The sequence below is a fragment of the Excalfactoria chinensis genome, chromosome 7, assembly GCF_039878825.1.
Source record: "Excalfactoria chinensis isolate bCotChi1 chromosome 7, bCotChi1.hap2, whole genome shotgun sequence".
Classification (NCBI taxonomy): domain Eukaryota; kingdom Metazoa; phylum Chordata; class Aves; order Galliformes; family Phasianidae; genus Excalfactoria; species Excalfactoria chinensis.
The window spans coordinates 27,694,110-27,715,618 of NC_092831.1; the positions used below are offsets into that span (position 1 = coordinate 27,694,110).

At 44.1% G+C, this 21,509-nt stretch overlaps 1 protein-coding gene across 4 annotated transcripts in view; it reads right to left on the reverse strand.

Moving 5' to 3' along the window:
* Positions 1 to 11,853: 11,853 nt before the first annotated feature.
* The window catches only part of LOC140254671 (zinc finger protein Helios-like), a 44,685-nt gene continuing 35,029 nt past the window's right edge, over positions 11,854 to 21,509 (reverse strand). For all 4 annotated transcript variants that reach the window (XM_072341466.1, XM_072341470.1, XM_072341467.1 and 1 more), the window contains one exon: positions 11,854 to 21,444. In XM_072341466.1, the coding sequence (XP_072197567.1) occupies positions 20,720 to 21,444 (725 nt within the window). In that variant the 3' untranslated portion in view covers positions 11,854 to 20,719. The remainder of the gene's footprint in view (positions 21,445 to 21,509) is intronic.

Sequence of the window (21,509 nt, forward strand, 5' to 3'; positions counted from 1 at the left end):
TTTTGCAAGTTCACAAAGGTTTTCTAAGAAACCAAATAAAGAAGGGAGATCAATACTTATGTGAACTCTAGCTACAGCCTTATTACCTCAAAGGCAACCAGCTAGGATGGTAATGCTAATAATGGTTCTAATATACCTCTCTACAACTACAACCTCTTAACACCTACGTGAGAGTGGTGCTCAGCTGATTCAGGTTCTTGAAAGCTATGAAGCATCTATTTAAGAAATTCTTTCTTTGTCAGTGCATGTTACACCCATTATCTTAATTTGCTCAGTGCATAGGACCTTCCAACGCCCCACTTCTGCATTATCCCATTACAGAAGGACCAGCTCTCTCCCAGCACTTAGCTACACCGAGTGTAAGAAAGTTTACTTATTTATTTGCCTGGACTCATTGGTACAGCCATAGCTGACCAACAGCTCCTGGCCTCTGTTTCTAATAATCAGCACTAATCAACTCAAGTGCATTGCACTCCACTAACGCTGAAGTGTTAGGAACATTTTTGGCTAATGACTGAGTTAAGCTGGATTTCAGCTGAAAACCTGTGGGAGAAACACTGGATATGTCAGTATGCCAGATATCCAACTAATAGAAGACGTGCTGGCACAGGTATGCATAAGAAGACTTTGCTACAGAGCAGCATCCTAGATTGGCAACTCCTTGTAAAACGTGATAGTTTGAAGTTTCACACCAAAAAAGACCCAGAGAAGAAAAAATTGTGTCCCCTAGTGAGACATAATCTCCACGCTGAGTCATGATCTGCGTTCATGAGACACTCTGCTCCCTCTCCCTGTTGACACCCAGCAATCACTGGACTTCACACAAAGGTCTTGGAGGGGTGTGGTGTCTCTCAAGTGCTCCAAGACACATGCTGAAGGAGCTGGATTTCCTGCTAGGGAAGGCCTACTCATCAGCCACAGCCTCTCTCTCTCTCCATCGTATCATCTTGCATACACGTGACTAACACTGTGTGACCCTGAGCAAAAGCATGCTAAGGACAGTCACGTACTGGGAGAAGTAAGCTGAGAGCTTTGCATCTTATTCAAGCTTGCCCTGCACTCTAATGCCAACATAGTAAAGTTGGATGAAGATCATACATGTCCCCTGGTGGGCAGACATGCTAAACTGGCACCTGGACTCTTAAAAAGAAGATAGCACATGAGCTTTAAATAACCTGGTCAGAAACCAAACCTCTAGGGCTTTCATATCAGACATGAATAGTTGGACACTTCATTCGCAAGAGAATGAAAGTCTCAAAAGGGAATAAAGAGCTCTGTAATAGGAGGAGAACAGTGTCTCTTGCCACACGTACCAAGCTTCTGGTCAGATCTCGCAGCTTGGCTTTACAGGTAGTAGCACCATCAAACACAGCAAGACAGAAAAATACAGAGAACCATATTTCTATCAAAAGGAATTACTTGGAATTGCCCTGCTATTGAAAACAAGTCCAACATATTAAGTCCTGGAAGAGAAGAACACCCTTGCACAGAAATAGCTGCTGCTGCTGCAGGCATAATAATAGTAGTAACATCTCTATTCAAAGCAGTGAGCAAGATTTGAATAGACAAAGCCACAGCTGTGCTGTTCTGATGTTGGAGATGGTCCTGCCAGGTGGGAGGTTGGACCACAGGTCCACTGACACCATCATTGCTATGAGACCTTGAGGGTAGGAATAAAGCAGAGGCAGCTTAAACAGTAAAATCTTCCTAATTTAGATACCTCGTGGTTTTTTTGTTTTGTTTTTTTGCAAGCCATCAAAACGTATTTTCAAGCAAATAAGGACAATGCCACGCACAATGGGCAGCACAGCGTAGGCTGCCAATTCTCTTGCAACCCTCCTAGCCTCATACTAGGAAGCAATGGCTGCACAGGAATGCAGAATTGGGGTCCAAGATTTGCAGCCATTATCCCCTTTGGACCTACATGGAAGCTTTTTATGTGGCGCTCAAAAGGTTTCATCAGGAAACTGCAGGAACAACTTGTTTCAAGGCACAAGATGACCACCCACTCTCCACTGCCCTGTTGCTCCCACACTGATGCTCCAGATAATGCCCTTTTGTAGCTTCCAAAGATGCTCTTTTGCTGAGGCCACCAAAAAGCCACACTCAAAGCCTTCACACGACAGGGAAAGAATGGCTTTCCGTATGAGAAACCAACACATGCAGCAGCTAGTGACTGGGCACATGCTTGGCTGTCAGCAGCTCTGTGGATGCCACTGGAAATGGCTGCGAGATTTTTAAGGGCACATCAAATTGATTTGGATCTGTTAAAACCTAACGCCTTGAGCTCCATCTGTGTTTCAAGTGTCCCTGCTGGAGGAGCAGAGGGAAGAACAAACACAAGCAGAGAACAGGATTTTCCTTGCCTTATCCCCACTAAGTCTGTTTGTTTAAACAAGATGGGTGGAACCGAAGCCATGCATGGGTGAAACTAAAAGGAGCCAATGTATGTGCCTGACTACTTCATACCAGCACATTTGCAGAAATACATTCCCTTGCAATGCAAAAGCCAGTGGAGTCCTGACACGTTCTGCTTATCACCAAAGCCTCATTTTAGCCTTAAAATTTTGCCCTTTTCCCCATCATTATTTTACTTCTTCCTGCCTTCAGCATCCCAAGCAGTAGGTTTGCCCTCCTCATGTCACACGCCACCTTTTAAAACAGCTGGTATGGGGTGGGGATCGCCTGTCTGTGCCAGCACCCAAAGGTAACGCCCCGATCTCAGCGGGATTTTTCCACCTTTCCCCATGGTTCTGCCCAGGAAGAGAGCAGACAGATCTGTATCTCATCCCCATCCAACCCATTATTTCGCCATCTGCGTAAATTCAGCCTAGCAAATGGTTTGAGTGGCAGACAGCTTTGCACAATACTAATACAATTAATCTGAACAGTGAAGATATTCTTCAGGAGTTCAGCCATGTACAAAACCTCCTTTACGTCCCTTTATTTTCTGTCAGCAGATCTTTGGACCACATCAGATACCCAATTCACCCTTCTGGATTGAAGGGATGTGGCCCCTGGGCACGATGGGGATGGGTCAGCAGTTGGACTAGACTATCTTAGAGGTCTTCTCCAGCCTTAATGATTCTACGTTTCCATGAGTCTAAGGCCGGAAAAGGTGTTCTACAGCCCACGTCAAGAGCATATTGCACATGTGACTTACAGTACAGGGGAGATCTCTCTGGTGTCCTTGTATCACAGTATTGTTATATGCATGTTCCCAACTAAACCAAGGCAGACGCCTGCAGTGACTCTCCTGCAACAGCTCACAAGCCAACAGGAGACATTTTGGCCCCAAAGTGCTCCATCACTACTTGCACGTGCCTGCACAGCACAACCCACCCTGCTGCTGAACAACATTGCTCCTACCGCCAGCATCACAACAAGCTTCAAAGAACTGTGTGCATGAGACATCAGAAAACCAGGGCTAGAGTGGAGGAAGAGTTTGGAAACACGTCCTCAGTGAGTAAACATTCCTTTCCCTAAAACAAAACCAAACCTAAAACAACAACAAAACAATTTATTCACACTCTTTGGGAGATGCTAATTAAAGTTTACTTTAAAATACTAGCAGACACGAGTGTGGGCTGTAACAGGAACATACTGTGAAGTGACAGGTCTGCAATAATCCCATGCCTCAGCCAAGTCTAATTCATTCTGATCACACACGGGTCCGAAAATCCAGGAAGGCTCCCGGAGCAAAAGCATGTGCACTTGTGGGAGGTGCAAGAAGTGGCTGTGGAGCTCCGGAGGTGCGAGAGCGAGAGCAGGTGTGAGAGCAAGGGTTAATAAATGAGGGGTGCTGAGGAGCCTGGCTCTGCAGCAAGCAGGAGGAGAGCTTTTCCTGCTTGGCTATGGCAGTGAAACGCCTAACACTTACAGCACGGTACGGAAAATAAAACCACCCAAACACAAGAGCAATACGGCAATAAAAATTAGTTGGTTCTGGTGATGCCATGATCCAGACAAGCCACCTACGGGCAGAGCAACACCAAAGCATTTGTGCCCAGAGAGACATAGGGTGTTGAGGAGAAGGTTGGTGGAGATGAGTTACGTGTCCATAAGCGTGGATCCACACTGTGCTTGCTTAGATTCACCTCAAGTATTCCATGCTGGGTAGGAAAAGCTACAGAACGGGATGAATACTGGTGTTGTTAAGATGTCCCTTCCTAACTCATAGGTCTCTGTTCCTGATGGATGCAAGAGTTATATCTATGATGGGCTTAATAAAAGGTGCAGAACACCAATATCTCAGCCTAGAGGTGTAAATGCACCTTGGGTACACAGACACAACATGACGGCCGCAAGGTCCACTGCTGTACCATGTGGCTGCCAGAGTCTCCTGCCTCCCTAGGTAGGTTCTGCATTTCCCATGTACATACCCAGGAACGTGCCTCCTGAGCCTCGCACAGCAAAAACACACCATCTACACATCAGAGCACTGAGCCTGCCCTCACCGCTACGGAGCTAAAGCACTACTGAGTCACTGATAGGGGCTGCTGAAACAGAAAGAGTAGACCCAAAAGGTTCTGAACAGCAGGGCAAAACACAAACATCTCTATGGGTCTGCAGTGCAAAAAGACCGAAAAACTCACTGTGAGTTTGCCAGCGAGGAGATCACACACAGCAGTCCTGCACCTATTCACGGGGGAAGGCAATGAGAAGAGAAACACTGGGTGCAATAGGAAATCATGTCGCTAGTTTCCTGCTGCCAGCACCTTTTATTTAATTCCATCTTTTTTCCCCCCCGTATGCTCGTGCCCTGGGAAGGCATTGGATTTCACCAGGATCCCACCTGCACTCACTGCAGCACTACTCTCTCAGGCAGGCTTTAATTAGATGGGGCCAATAAACCATATGTTAAATGAGTGATTTCACTTTTAATTACATTTTCCAAAATGTAATATATAGTTCAATTACAGAGAATGTGAAAGGGACACCAGCCAGGCGCTCTCTGTTGTCACATCACTGCTTACAGCCGTGGAGCACCAACTGCTTTCCAGCTTAGTCCACTGCTGGTGCTTGCTTTCCCTCCATGGCTGCTGCACGTGGCTCCACATGCTTCAGATGTGACTGCTCCTCCTTTCACCAACCCAGTATTTCATTGGGCCCCAAAAAATAATCAAAGGGGCACACATCCTTACAAGAAACAAACCTGAGGCAGCTGACAGCCCCCAGCCTGCTCACCTGCAACTCAGTTTGTGCCCTTGAGATGCATGAAAATGCTCTCGGAGCCTTCACTGACAAAGTTTCATTCACAATTTCCTTCCACACTTGTGAGATCCCCATCACTCCCTTAGAGATGAATACATATAGATCCTAAAAACTGACCCAACAGATGGGAAGCAGTATAATGAAGGAGCATTGCTTCTTACTGAATCTCAAGCTTTCTCCTTGAGCCTCTGAAGAGCCTGAAAACAAGGTCAGTGAAAATAATTTGGTGTCCCAAAGCTGTTTAATAAAAACACCGCTATGTTTACCAGACTGCTGCTCAGCCACTCTCGCGCTGACACCTCCCTAATTGGGGAGCAAGAACTCGAGGGTGGCTGTTCTGCACCGAGCAGGATTTCTGGCCAGAAATCTACATCAGATCAAGTGTCGCATTTGCTGGAATTTGACTTTTTCCATATTAGGAATCCCTGCAAGCTGATGCGTCACATTGAAAAATAAATATTAGTGGTTAATGTCAAGTGGGAACTGCAGCCCTAAGGGGAATTCTTCTCAAAAGCTTGGTTAGATCTATATCAAATGTGTGTGCTTACTTACTTTGTGGTCTCTGGTTCACAGGGGCTGCCACCTACAATATCCAAATGAGCCTCTTTTCTGCCGCCAGGTAATGGCAGACAGTGATGAAGATCGGGGCTGCTGGGTGCAACTGAACAGCTTGATCCTGCAAAAAAGAAATGGGATTTGCACTATGAGCCCTGGCCAGTGTAAGTCACAGACCTCAAAAGCTCCTGAGAAAAGTCAGCATCTCAGTTTAGCATACAAAAGAGAAGAAAGAAGGGGACAGACCTTAGCAGAGTCTGCTATGGTGAGACAAGAGAAAATGGTTTTGAACTGAAGGAGGGGAAATTTAGACTGGGATATAAGGAAACAGCATTTTGCAATTAAGGTGGTGAAGCACTGGCATAGGTTGCCCAGATGGGAGGATACCCCTCCTTGGAGACATTCAAGGTCAGGCTGGACGGAGCTCTGAGCACCTGATGTAGTCCCTGTTCACCGCAGGGGAGTTGGACTGAATGACCTTTAAGGGTCCCTTCCAACTCAGACCATCCTATGATTCTATGATGATATGGATGTGGTGCCTGGGAACTGGCCAAGTCTCAATTTTGTGGCAGAGAGAGCTGCCATCAGCATCAAGGGATGAGATGGCTTCCCTCTCATCCATGTCTGCACACAAGACACAGGTCTAGGCATGGGCTCTTATTTCTGCCCAAACCCTCCTGAAACACATTGCCTTTTTGACATCAACAGATTTTAAGGTATCCAAGAAGCTTGTAACTGTAGCTTATAAATAGCTTATAATTATATATCAATATGGGGACAGGTACAATACACAGCTGCAGATGCATGTGGCAATGGGGAGATGTGATTTCAAGGCCAGGCTACCATCAGTGCCCCTAAATTACATCATTGCACTTGGATGCGGCATTTTTGATTCTCAGTCTAAGATGCCACACATGGAGAAACACCTTCAGGTACAGAAGTGCCGAGTTACACACCTGCACAGACTTCTGAAGGACGGGCCCCAGCCCTATCGACTTTTTAATCCTGACCTGAAAAATACCTTCATATTTTATAACCATCTGTTGCATGTCTGACCAGCTTCATATCTACAAAGCAGTTAAAAATCCAATTATTTTGCACATTAGGGAAAAAAAAAAAGTGCACAGCTCGCATTAGGTGTAAAACCTCATAGCAAAAACCAATTGCTTTGCAGATATAAACAGCCTGATTGAGATACATGGCATAAATTTTGCATAATCAGCAGCAACAGCTAAATGTTCTTAATCACGTTTTATCCACCTGCTTGCAAAGTTATGTTAAGTGACCACAAAATGCCCAAATGCCTGAAGATAATGTTTTCCTAGTAATAAAGTCAGTCTTTTTGTTCTTGTTTCACACATCACCTTATTGAACTGGTCACTCAACTCTCCTTTCCCTGTTTGGGAAATCATTCCTCCAGGAACAATGCACCCTCAGGCTTACTTCTACTTAGGTTGCACTATAAGCTAAACTGGCCCCAAATCAGGGAAAGCCCTGAAAATGTATTTAAATGTGAAGTTATTCAACTCCAGTTGCAGTATTACATGAGCATGCACGTCAAAACATTGCCAATGTACAGCCCACATATAGCTCCCATATAAAATAGCTGCAAAATCTTATCCATCTGGAGCAGCTGGGCACCTCGGTCTGGGTTTGTTTCATCACATCCCATGGCTTGCTTGCTAGCACACATCTTCCAGCATCGACCCACCCCCCCAATTCCACCATTTCCTTGCCAAGAGGTGCTGAAGGTTACCTGGTCTTTGCTGTCCTTTTCATGGAAGAAAGGAAGAAAGTGTTGGTCTGATGCCTGCTTGCTGCAGTCAGAAACTGATAATAATGTTCTTCTTGCATTTTCCAACAGCAAATCTTAGAAAGCATCTTCCTGAATACTGTGATCTCACGACGTCAAAGCTCTCTACATGCCTGGTGTCCTCCCAGTACGGAACCTGGAGGCCTTTGCAGCAAAAGGAGACAAAGAAGAGTTTGCTTTCCAGGACTCTTCACCTCCTGCAGAGAACACACTGTTAGTATTGTTCCTGCTCTCAAAGGGAAATCATGTCCTCGTCACTATCAGTGAAGAGAGCAAGGTATGATAGGACACATGGAGAATCATGGTCACCTGAGTCAAGCAGGACTATTGGCAGCTCTTTTCTTCCCAGCTCTGATGGCTTTCAGCTGTCACTACACCTGGAACTAAGTCAAACGTGTGCTTATCCTGCTGAGCAAAGTTATTTCAGCTTCTACAATAAATCAAGGGCATTAGCAAAGCCTATCACAGGCTGCAATAAAGAACCATCTTGTATTTAACACACAGCAATTTCCAGCTGAGATTAAGCATGCTCCTTTAATTTCCATTGCTTAACATCTGCATTTGAAAACACTGATCTGCAAGTACCGAAAAGCCATTCATGAGAACACAAGGATGTATACTCCAACAGTTATGTACCTCTGTGCCTATCCATCTAGAAATATGTGAGGAAAAGGCTCAAGAAACAGCAAGGTGTGCTTTGGTGGGACAACCACTGGTACAATGCCTCCGAGCCTGGTATCTGCACCTCAATAAATAAAGGAGCCACAAGAGCAGTACAGAACTGCCTTTGCACTTCTGAACATGAGAAGAAGCCTGGTTCCTTTTTATATGGGGACTATAAGAACTTTGGTGCTGCCTGGGATCTGTTCTTTGCTCGGTGCTACTACACCACGTAGCTCTGAAGGACTTCTAAGAATGAACATAAGGCAAATAATCAATCAGCCCACATTGATTTAAGCCCTGCTCTGGAGGTGGATCTGAAGAGGGAGGCCGGTCACATTTGGCAACAAACTGATAAAAACAAATCAACCACAGAAACAAATTCCTCAGCTCATTTCAAAGAACTAGAAAAAAGAAAAAAAAACAGCTTCAAGCAAGATCTTCCCTCCCATCCTGCTCCATCACATAGATTTCAGGGGCTGCTTTGAGTGCTTTATTTTAGCAAGGAATAAAAGTCACCGCACCTGATAGATGGCACTGCTCTCTGCCCTGAAGACAGATCGATATTACAGATCACAAATAAAATTGTCAGAAGGATTGAAAACAGGATTTACAACTGAACTGGTACCACACCTACATGAAAATAATAATTTACATTCCTTGCCACACCCTACAAACTACACATGGGCAGCCTGAAACAGGGAAAGGCACCAAAATAATGGGAAAGAGCAGCAAACTGCGTCCTGACGTTATTTCAACTGATATGAAAACAGCTGAGGGGAGGTTTCCTTTAGAAACCAAACAAAATAATCCAGAAGCCTTCAGGGGGTTTCAGCCTTTCTTCCTGAGATGAGAAACCCCCAAATCCACCCATGCCTATGAAAAGCAGCCTCTTTCCATAGAGAACACCTTCACCAAGAAGCAGTTTTCTGCTAAAAATCAGCTTTGATAGGGCAGCTTCATCCCAGCTCAGGTGCTGGGGGTGGCGGGAGCAGCTGATGGGCACAGAAGGGAGATTGAGGTGCGCAGAGGCAGGTGATGAGGTTTGGGCCCTGCTCCTGCCTTGCGGGAAGGCTTCCCCCATCCTGGGAGCGACCCGGGCTGCAGGAACAGATCAGAAGGGAGAGAGGTTCACGATTCGTGTGGGAGTCTTGAATAATCTGTTCCTATTTTAATGTGAACACGGGTGGTAACATGGAATTACAGCATGTGGAGGCGGGCTGGCGCTCATGGATTAATGAAAAATAATGAGATAATACGGGACGTTTACATAGTCTCATTAGGAGGGCTGGATTTCTCCACCAACAGAAATCCCTGGGAAATGTTGTATTCTGGTACTTCATCCATCATCTCTATAACAGGAATGAAGAGGACGCGAGCTGTTTCACGAGCATATTCATTTGACAAGAGCTTTCATTCTTAGCCTTAATTTTTAAGCAACCAAAGTACTTACATGCTAATCCCTTCACCTCGTGCTGCATTGTATCCGGGGGGTAGCGTGGCTCCTGAGGTGCTCTGCTGTGAGAGAAGAGTAAAAGGGTAAAGCTGAGTTTACTAAGGACTAACTGCATTAGGATTGACTAGAAAGAAAGAAAAAAATATCAAGCCCAAAGTGCAACCCGAGCAAAATTTATTTTTAGCCCCTCAATTACTGTGAGTTTCATAATGTGATTTCAAGGGCCTTCCATTCCCGCACACGAACACTATTGTGCTTGATGCTCTGCGGTGTCGTAGTGGGGAATGATTCACCGTAGGGCTGGGATTTAGCATTCAAGTGCGGAGATGGAGAAAGCCGACTTTGATTCACTGCTTTTCTAAAAACACAAATTTGCCCTCGGATGAAGCTCTACTAATTTCTTGAAAGTTAACGCATAAAACTGGAAATCTTAGAGCTAGGGAGGTGAATGCCAGGAACCAACATGGCTGTTCATGGGGAAAACCATTTTGAGTTTGGCAAAGCTGCAGAAGGCACCTGTCAGAACGAGCTGCTCCCAGCTCCCTGCGGTTGCCACCGCCTTTTGGTGACAAGTTCGGATGTGCTGGGCAGGTAGGTCAGAAATATGTGGCTTACCTGGTTATTAGACTGATCCCTGAAGGGTGGTGCAGCAGTTCAGAAGGCCCACTGCAATTACAACATTAAATCCCGCAAAGAAGGCACAGAGAGAACTATCGAGTATTTTGAAAGCAGTTGCCTCCCCTACCCCAAATTAAGGCGTGATGACAGCAGAATATGCAGACGCTGGTTGATAACCAGGAAAGTGCTGTTTTTCAATAGAGCAATGGCTTTTTCCAGTAAAAGTGCTGCAGGGAAAGTATTAGATGTGATTTCCTACTGCTTAAAGAGAGCCAGAATGGTGAGGCTGACCTTGAAGGGTGTTCTTGAGAAACAGGCAATGGCAAACTCTCGTGTGACTTGCACCACCTGTACACGTGAACAAGTGAGAACGCTGGACCTCAGTGACAGCCAGCAGGTTTCTAAGACTTCATTTCTCCCGAGTAACACAAAGATGTGCACAGTCTCTTCCACGTGCAGACAAACAGCTCATTAGCCCTAATGATTGCAGCTCATTCAGCTTCTGCCTGAAGTTCCTCCCCTTATATTCTCCAAATCTCATCCGAAGCATCTGCAGCCAAGGAAGAGATCTCCACCGTAAGGGGTCAACCCAGCTTCACAGTGGCACAACCTGATTCCTATGCACAAAGTACTGGGACTGTCAAATTACTTGAATCTCTGGTCTCTCTGAAGCAAAACCAAGGAGCTGGCAATGCTGAGTGCAGGAAAACAGGGCCATTCCTCCGAGACAACATACATCAACCAACTTAAAGGATTAAGTTTTATTCAGATGATACCTGAAGCATTTCCCTTTCTCATGTCAATGATGAACACTTTTATTACCAGGGAGAGGCCGGTTAATCTTTAACCAGGAATTTACAATTCTTAAAACAAATAACCAAACTTTTACTCGGGAGAGGTGGTTTTTCCTTTTTTGCTTGCTGGTTTGGTTTTTATATCATGAACATCACCAGATTGACAGCCATGTTACGAAAGTAAGAATGAGTTGAGCAGTGTGAACTGCCCAATAAATCCATACTCACAAGATGGCCCCTGGACGCAGCAGAGGGGAACTCCACCAAAACAAACCCAAGCTGAGGGAAGGAGTCAAAGTAATTCCTTACGTGATCTGAGCGCTTTTCCAAACAGGTTGCACGTCAGGCCACCAGCTCATCCCAAAAGCATGGCAGCCCTGGTGTCAGCTAAGCGATGCCCTCATGTCACAGAACAGCACCTGAGAGGGAACACTTGTCGAACTCGCACTGAAAAGCTTCTTGCTCTGAAGTTGATGGAAAGATCGTTAGCTCCAATGCACATCAAAGCGGATCTTGGCCCCATCCCCCAGTCTTATAACCCATACTCATAACCCCAGCTCATAACTCATTCAGCCTCTCCACTTAGCTAATAGGATTTGTAACCAGGTAAGAAACGTGATTCCTTTGAGGTGTAAAATTGCCATTCACGTTTCCTGCTGCAAGGAAGAAAAATGTATGCGTACACCAATACTTCCAGAAAGCTTGAATGGAAAACCCTTTCATGTCAGAAGTTTATTTTTATTGGTAAAATATTAAATAATATACAGAATTAAAAACTGCACTTACACTTCTGAGAAGAAATAATTCTTGGACAAATTATATGCTTGTTCCTGAGATTCCCTACATTTATTCCAGTAGCTGTGCACTCAAGACAGTACAAACCTTTATAATATAATCCTTTTCACAAAGTATTACAAAGTTTCTGCAGCTTCTTTTTATTTATACACACATACAGACTCACACTCTCACGTGGCTGCACAACACTCACACATGTACAGAGCACACACATACAGACGTGGAACCATATGTATGCATGTAGACTAAGGTGGAAAATAAAATCAAAATAAGTCCCATAATTGGGAAGCAGTGGGGCAAATCCCAGCAAGTTCACTGCGTTTTGGAGTAAATTCTGGTTTAATTTGTTGGGTTTTATTATTATTATCATTATTATTATTAGATCCCTCAATTTGAGCTCAGAACTAAAAATCCTGACCTGGGAGGAACCAGGACCAATGTGGAATTCAGCACTCGAGTGGGCAGAGAGCAGCCCCGCATGTCATAAAAGGTGCTGTGACAAATGGGTCAAAATCTGAGATTACGTTCACAAGACCTCGAGCGCTTTGCTACCACCCCACTGCTCCAGCATGGTCCCTGGTGGAGGGGGAACCTATACAGCCTACAGCAGATTACCACAATTTGGCCCTGAAAGAGTGAACCCGTGGGCAGTCACCCCACAGAGTGCACTTTTCTTCTTCAACTCAGCCGAGTCTGGGGAAATATTTTGGCAATCCATCATATGGTCTCCTCACCTTTGTTATTATTAAAAAGGAATATCTTAAATACAAATTTAAGAGACAAAAGTGGCTCCTGTGCATGCGCAGCAACTGCCTTTCCAAGAATCTCAATGGGGTTTTTCTTTTTTGTTATGTACCTAAATACAGATTTACAGAACAGCAGTTTCAGTCTGCCGGGGGAAGGAGAAGGGGGGGAAAAGGAATTAAAAATACGCTATATATAAATATGTATAATATGTAAAACAAGTCCCATCTAAACATATATAAGACAAGGACAACTGTAAAGAAGCTTTTCTGGTCTCTCAGGTAGATAAAGGACACAAGTCCTGTAATTCTTACGCAGGCAAATCTCTCCCATTAGAGCAAATGGAAGCTTTGCCCTAGCTAAGAGCTTAGGCCTAATCCATCATCAAACCCAGGGAGAGTCTCCACTGAGTGGGTTTTGGATCGGACCAAGCCATCTTTTTCTTTTCTGTTATTTTTCCATAAACATCAATATTAAGTGCTTTTTTTTCTTTTTTTTTTCTTTTTCTTTTTCTTTTTTTCTTTTTTTAAGAGGAAGAAAAGAAAGCTGCAATTAGAAAAGGAAGGAAGAGGCAAGAACACATTTGTCCTCAGTTCAGACCACTGGATGTGTGTCAGTGCTGAATACAAGCCGGAGTTAAGGGCCGGGCTTCAGTCTTAACCTACAGCTTCTCACCTTCTGTCAGCCAAAACCTGAATTCCCGTACTTACTCAAAACTTATCTTTGACTGCATTTAAGAAAGAGCATTTTGCTTCACTGATTTGCATTGACTGAGGAAAGGAAAAGGAAACCATCGTACATTAATAAGACATCAGGGGAAGTATTGCACTTGAACCGAAAAATACCCCCTAAAAGGTGGTTTACTTTGTGATTTTCTTTTTAAACTAATACAAGCGAATCATCCATGTCTGCAATGAGCATTTTTAGAAAGCAAGACCCAAGAATGAAGCACGAGAAGGAAATTTGGGGTTGGTAACCCCCACCCTGGAATACAACAGTAGTAAAACTTTTAAAGCATTTTCTTCCAACAGGAAAAAAAAAACAAAACAACCCACTATACGACTTTTTACTTTACAATGTTAAATCTTTCTAAACATTTGCATTAAAAGTTTCCAGTTTCTCATAAAAAGATACACATTTTAGGAAAACAGAACAAGAACCCAGAAAATAAAACCAACTAAAAAGGAAGGCAAATATACAGTATTATAATTACATCACTGCAAAGTCACCTCGAAAGGTACCCTAGGTCTTTAAAGTGTTACAAAGAGTACGTACCTTAATATTTTGTCTCAATTCAACTATGTTTTTTTCTTTTTCCTGTTTTTAATATAAAACTACACTTGAGTACAAAAATATGTAAACAGACTGTACAGCCAATGAACAAAAAACACACACACACACACAAAATAAAACCCTAGAGAGCCCCAAGCTACAAGAGATAAGAGCAGGCCCAGACTTAGAGAAGGAAAAGGGGGAGAAAGGGAAACCAACTGAAAACCGAAGGAAACTGGTAGGTGACAGAGGGAGGGAACGCATTCAAGCTCTGAGAACGCTTGACAATTAGTCAAAAGAATCGATCACAGTTTCAGAATCTGAACTACAACATAAAAAATAACCCAAAGTCCTTCCCTTGTTACAGCGTGCTCAGAAGCGAACATCCATTTCCAGTAAGCAATGTCAAATCCCAGTAAGTGCATAGTCGGGGATTCAGTGACCTCTACCCCTTCAAGAAGCTTTTCTTACTCCACATCACTTGAGGTAAAGCTAAATGGCCCAATTTACTGCAAACTGGCCTCTTTGTGCCAATAACGGCATCACACTCTCCCCTCTGCCTCGCGGGAGGCTCCCATATTTCATGCCAATGGACAACGTGGACTGCAGGCTGCCAGCACAGCACGCACAAACTGCTGGGCAGAAAGGATTAAGGCTGCTACAGACACACCTGCGGATTTGCCTTCACCACAGAACCCTGCCATTGGGTGCTGCCCACCAAGAGCTGGTGGAAATTGCTGCGCTGTACCACTCAGCAAGGAAAGCCCTAACCTAACTCATTAAGCACAGGGTTAACTGTAAAGCTTTGTTTGTTTTCTTTTTCTTTTTTTCTTTTTCTAACTGCAAATAATATGAGGATGGTCACTGCTGTCCACAGAACAGCAAGTCTCACGACGTAAAGGAAAGGGATGTTGCAGCAGGAGAGCATGGGCAGTTGTACTCCCAAACAGGGATCCATGTGAGCAGGGCAGTAACCACCATTCCGAGGGCTGGAAGTGAACTGCAGTAACTGGGAATGCTGCGTGAGCCTAAAACAGGAAACTGGCAATGCTCTCCCTGAGCAATCCTTCAGCCCTTTCCTTAATGGGATAAAAAAAAGAATACTGTCTCTACAGAGCCAGTCCTGCCTCTTCTCTCCCTAATTCCTCATCCATCGTCCCACCGGGATGGTCAGCCCCAGCAGACCTGTGCCAAGGAGCTGGCACTAGATTAAAGCTGTGCCGGCACCTTCAGATGCTGAAGGTAATTAACCAGGTCTGAAAACAGGTCACCAACCTGCCAGGAAAGCACCACAACAATTCTGCACTTCTCACCCAACTATGCCAGCTCCTAAACCCATACAGAAGGGAGCGAGTTCCTCCTGGCCTCCAACACACACCTCTCCCAACACAACACCCAGATGGGTTTCTCCTTGCTCTGCTCCAATGACTGGGGTGGCGTTGGCACCATGGTCACATCTCCCAATGCTGAGTCAGTTGGGACCAGCCCCATTGACCAGCTCCAGCTGGATGCTGGGTGCAGCTGGATGACTGCAGCCCTTCCCACTCCTACAGACTCTTCCTGCACACCTCACAGCTAAACACCAGCACAGCTCCCTCCCGGCCCAGCTGCCAAAAGGGCACGGGGGTCCGGGATCTGCCTTGCCTGTGGTACAAGAAGGGGTTTTACTTTGGGTTGGCTCTTGTCATGCATTCTGAAAGGGCAGGGCGAGATATCATGAATGACATCATGAACTTTCAAAATGCGTTTTAAAAAGGCACATTTACAATAAAGCATCAATCTAATCGCACAATACTATATATATAAATATACTTTCTCAACATCTTCCACTGCTCTACACTGCAAGTCATTACTGCCATCTATTTTTGTTTTTAAAGGATACTAAGCCAAGCAAAGATGCACATTTCTAGCATCCAAGTCAATTTCATCACACTCTTCCTAAAATTCCTTCCTCGAGTTTAGTTGATTCAGGTAACAGCGCAGCCTCCCTTATCCCTCCTTATTACATTATAATGCACAGCAAGAGTTAAGTAAAAGGAATATTACCTCGTGAGGGAACTGCATTAGCACTGCTCCTGCCCTCGGCTGAAGTAAGCACCTTTCCCTACATTGTCTCCAAAGCTTTTCTCTGGATGAAGGACTGTTCTCTGTCATCTTTCACAACGCGTTCCCAAATAAGAAAAAAAAACAACACAACAACAGTTCAGGACTAAGACAATAGTAATAACATCCCACTGAAGGCCAGTTTTGAAGGGTTTGGTTGGATTCATGGCCTTCCTCTTCTTCCTGACAGCCCCAGTTTAGGAGCGCCCTTGTAAACAGAAAGAAATTCGGGAATTCTTTAAAAACAGAGAATTTCTTCACTGCTAAGTAAATACACATTGCTTCCACACGGCTACTTGTGAGCTGTCCCCTCAGATCGCAGAAATTACTACTAATATTTAATTTAAAAAAGGCCAGCTTACAAATTTAGATTCTTCCTCTAATACGGACCAATAGTGGTTAATGCCCGGACACCCCTCTCATCAGTTCATAGATGGAAGCACTTTTTAAGGAGAATAAAATTATTTTAATCTCCTAAGTTACTGAGTAAAGAGCTGGCTTTGCTGAGAAATGCTATATATTTTGATGTGCACTCCTAAGTGACTGCAAAGAAGGGTGGCTGTAAAATCCATTGGCTGTAACAGCGGATATATAGATAATGCACTTTGCTCCAGGAATATGGATCACATCAAGAGCACAATAAGCAGCCGTGCTTCTATGTGAATTAATAGCCTTGTGCTATAAATTGAGTCAGAATCTTGCCATTTTGGATGTAAAAAGAAGTGAAAGGGCTAATTGGATGTTTGCAGAAATGGCTCCTTTATTTTATTTTTTAATATAATGAAAACAAGGAATGTTCAGGAAGCCAGTCCTGAATCTGCAAATGCATGTTTTGAACTGGAAACCCAATTCCAAGAATTTCAAGAGAGTCCAATAAAAATCAGCCAGGTTTGATTTCAAAGACCAAATACTCAGAACAATTGGATTTGCAGGCCAAGGATTATCTACTGAAATTCCTAGTATGCTCTGAATGACTAATCAATTTGACACAACTCAACAGCTTTTCTTAGAAAAAGTTTCAATGCTTCCGCACGGGGGCAAAATGACTTATGTAAAAAACTCCATTAGTTTTCCCTTGGCCAACCAGGCATCTGCTTTTGAGGAACCTGGGATTGCTCCTTTCTCCAAACAGTAATGCCAAGTGGGAACTGAACACTAAAACAAACAGTAGTCCAAAATTCTGTTCAAAACTCAGACTGGAATTTAATCTGCTTTCTTTCCCTGTGTCTAGGATGAAAAACTTCACTGAGCCTTCAGAAAAGGACAATGATAATAGAAATTATTAGAAATTAATAGACATTATTGTAATCACTCATCTTGCTCTCCAAAAAATGAAGGTTTTGGAAGGCAGCTTTAACAGTGTGTCGTCCCCTTCCTCGTTCTCTGCTCCTGCGGTATCAGTGCATGGTATTTCTCCCACACAGTTCTTGCATGCTGCCACTGGAATGAGGAGTTGGGCTTGACTGAAGCCAGCAACACCACTGCGCCTCTCTCTCTGATCACTGAAGCACCTATAGGATATACACTGCAGGAGGTATTGATGAACCATCAGCAAGTGAAAGAGCACTCTAACAAGCTGTGGATATAATAGCCAACAACTTATTTGTGGATACACAAACGATGCTCTGCCTTTCCCCAATCCCTGTGCCTTCCCAAGCACAGGCACAATTGTTTTAAACACTTGTTCCCTAGTGCTAACGATCTGAAAAATCCAAAGCCCACGTTCTTAGAATCACAGAATCTCACAAGGTTGGAGAGGACCCACGAGATCACCTAGTCCAACCGTCCTCCCATAACCACTGCTACCACAAGCCCCGTATCTTATAGCTCCTTCCTCCCACTGACCAGAAGGCAGAAAGGACTGTTATATCTCCCGCTGACAGAAAATGATACTCAGCCACCCTTCTTTTTGTACAGATGAATCTTTTCAGAGCCCCAGGCAAGCCCAGTGACTTTCAGCACCCTTCCCTTTACACATCTTTCCTAAATACCCTTTGCTGCCCAAGCAGAAATAACAGCTGCCTCCCCCCCAACCCTTCGTGACATGCAATAAAAGCAACTCCCTTCTTCTGGATTTCCAAACACCTGATGATGCAGAGCACAGCTCCTCAGCCATCTTCCACTGTTCCAGGGAATCAGCCATACAGAACGGAAGCGATGCCCTACAGCATCTCCTTTTTCTCCTGCACAAACTCATTTGATTGCACCAAGCGAAACAGAATGAGAACAGCCTGGAGAATGGCAGCAACTTCCTCTATGTTAGAATAAGGAAAGTAGGAGGAGGAGGAGGAACCCAACTACATTAAGAACAATGTTGGGAAAAGGTTTTTAAATCTGCCTCTCCAAAGCCCGTATATTCCCAGCCTTGATAGCTCTCACATTACACCAGATGACATTTCTCTCCATATTGTATTATAATTAATAGGCTACTGCAAGACTTTACCAGCTCCTACTTAATAGCATTTCAGTGCTGGGAAGCAGTCATCAGGTAATCTGGCCATGATCTACTGTATCCTTTCTAAACACAGGTTCTGGCTGCCAAGAATGTCACCATAAAAAGATTTCAATCGATACCACTCAGCTCCTACTTTCAAATGCTCCAGGTCTGGGAAGAGAAAGGAAAAAAAAACACAAAAAACCAACAAAGCAGTACCCTCCAAACAAAGAGTAAACTGGCACGTGTATGGTGTACGCAGATTGAAGTGAGCAGATGGGAACTCATTATGGCCTGATCTTTCTCCCTTCTCTTATACTTCAGTTACTTTATATTTTGGAGAAGGTCTCACTGAGCGCACGGAGACCGCTCGCGTGGAGGGGGTTAAACTCATGCAGTTCTTTCCATTCCCAAGCTGTGCTCTTGTTGCACAACAACAACATTTCAATTGTGATTGGTACAAACAGTTGGGTTTCAATGGCAATCTGTCACATAGGTTTAAGCCCAGTTTTTAACTGAGGCAACCTGCAACTTGGGTGGTTGCTGGCTTTGTTACTTTTGGGGAGAGGAACAAAGGAAACAAAACTCGCTGCTGTGCTGGCTTTTTTGGTTGCCGTTGTCCAGTCTGTAGCTCAAGGAATTGCGATGGGGTTTGTTTCATTTGTTTTCTCTACAGTGAAATAAATCAATTACGAATAGAAATGAAATTTGAATTGAAATCAGAGCACAGCACCTCCGTGTATCAATTGTGAAGATACAGGGAAGGTCATTTGCAATCCGTGTGTTTGCAGAGCCGGTGCGCTCCCCAAGAGCAAAGGCCATTCAGTAAAACCTGTGCTTTCACTCCTAAATTAAAGGACAGTTGATGATATGAAAACAAAAGGAAGTCACTGGTCCAGCAAATAAGATGTCAACTACGGAAAAAGCGATCGAGACTCAGATTGTGGTGTGGCTGAAATCATTGGGGCAGTCCCATTAAATCCAGTGGAGCTAAGAGGATCAACGCTGGCCAGTGATCTGGCCCCTAGTTCCTTCTCAGCTGCCAGTATTAGTTTAGGCTGCTGCCTAGAGGTTAACACTGTGATAATAGAATGAGAAAGTATTATATAGGTGTATATAGATATATAATTATACTTAAAGAACACTTTACTAGTAGTACTTTGTTATTTTCACCTCTGTCATTTTAAAATAAAACTACTTTAGAAGAGCAGCAGAACCTCTTGAGTAAACTACAGACTCTCACCCACTCCTAGGCCACTTATGGTCCCAGAAGCAAGTTTAAACATTATTTGTAAATTAGATTTTTTAAAAAACCATAGGGTGTAACTAAATAATTAAGGCTCCCAAGGGTCTCTAAGAAGCCAGTGAGTCAACACATAGGCACGGAGTAACAGCAAACCAACAAGTCTAAAAAAAGTGCTTCATAAGTTAAGGAAAATAAAATTGGAGAGCCTCAAGCTTACCACAGAAGGCCCTCAGACTTATGAAACTAAATTGCTGTTACGTAGTACAGTGTTAAGACTTACGTTTCTTTTCTCTTTTTCTTCTTCTTTTCTTTTTTTTTTTCCTTTTTTTTTTTTTTTTTTTTTTTCCTTTACATTCTAGAAGGGCAATACACACTGCGTCCAGGAAAAAAGCTCACCCTAGAAAGTAATTTTGAAAGGAATGATGACTTTGACTGATGCTCCTAAGTCCCTAAGCAGTTTTGCTTTAACAATAATCGCTCACTCTGCAAAATAAGGACTTCCAGCCACTGAAACCCCGCACCATATCTGCACGTATGGAAAAAAAAAAAGGCTCTCCTCTGAAATGTTTCTGTTTGTCTGAAATTGTAAATGAGTGGCAACTTGTCAAGACTTTAAAGCAGCTAGCAGGGCTGAGCAACATCCCAAAATAGGACGTGATATACAGCTGAGACAGAAACAGACTGCCTTTCAGCTCCCACAGAAAACACATCAGGTCACTCCGCAACAAGTGGCAGCAACAACAACCTCCCCCCTTTTACCTTTCCCCTTCCTTCTTTCCATTCTTAAGCCGGGCAGAACAAATGAAATTAAGTCCACAAAAAAAAAAAAAAAAAAAAAGAAAAAGAAAAAAAAGAAAAAAGAAAAAAAAATGTTAACAATAACATTAATTAAACAACAGCAACAACAACAACAAAACAGGCGTATCAATGTCTGAGGAAAAGTGGGACTGTAAGTGCAGTATTTCTTCATGTGCAGTTCCTCTACTTCATAAGAGTCCCCTTTGGATGAGAAGGCCTAGTGGAATGTGTGCTCCCCTCGAACAACGTGCGATGAGAACTCGTACCGGTCCTGGCTTCGGTAGCCACAGATGTTGCACTCCAGCGGGTCCCGGTAGCCGTGGCAGCCCATGTGGATGGTATACATGACGTGGTCCAGGAAGAGAACGCGACAGTGCTCACACTTGAAAGCCCTGATCTGCTCCCCTTCTCCATTGATGACCTTGTAGATATCCTTTAAAGAGCCCTTAGAAGCTTTTGTGGCATCCAAAGCCTTGGCATCCTCCTTCATATAAGCCGGGCTTGGCTTCCTCTTGGGGTTTAAGGCAGAGTTTCCTTGGTAGGACTGGCGGTCTTCGTGGCTGCTCTCTGAGTCAGTAGAATCCAGGCAGCTATTGCTGGGGGAGCCCTCTCTGTCTTGGGTTCGACTCTTTGGTCTGATGAGGGAGATCGGGCCATCCATGTTGTTCTCGTGACTGTCAGCTGTTTCCCTGCTAATGGGCCTTTCTATCCTGTTAGGATGATAGACCAGAGCATAAGGTGAGCTGCTGACTGGAGCCACCTCTGCAATTGTGCTTGGTGTGTGCTGCATCAGGGGGTGAAGTGAGTCAGCTAAAAGGTAGGCGATTGCATTGTGGATGGCTTGGTCCATCATTTGAGACTGTATCAGCTCAGACTCCTTCTCATAGGATAGGTTCATATCGAAGTGAATATCTGGATAGCCAAGTCTCATGAGCTTTTCACCTAAGGGACAAGAGGAAACGAATGAGAAAAATCCATGCAGTCACTCCAAGGTCTCACTGCAAAGG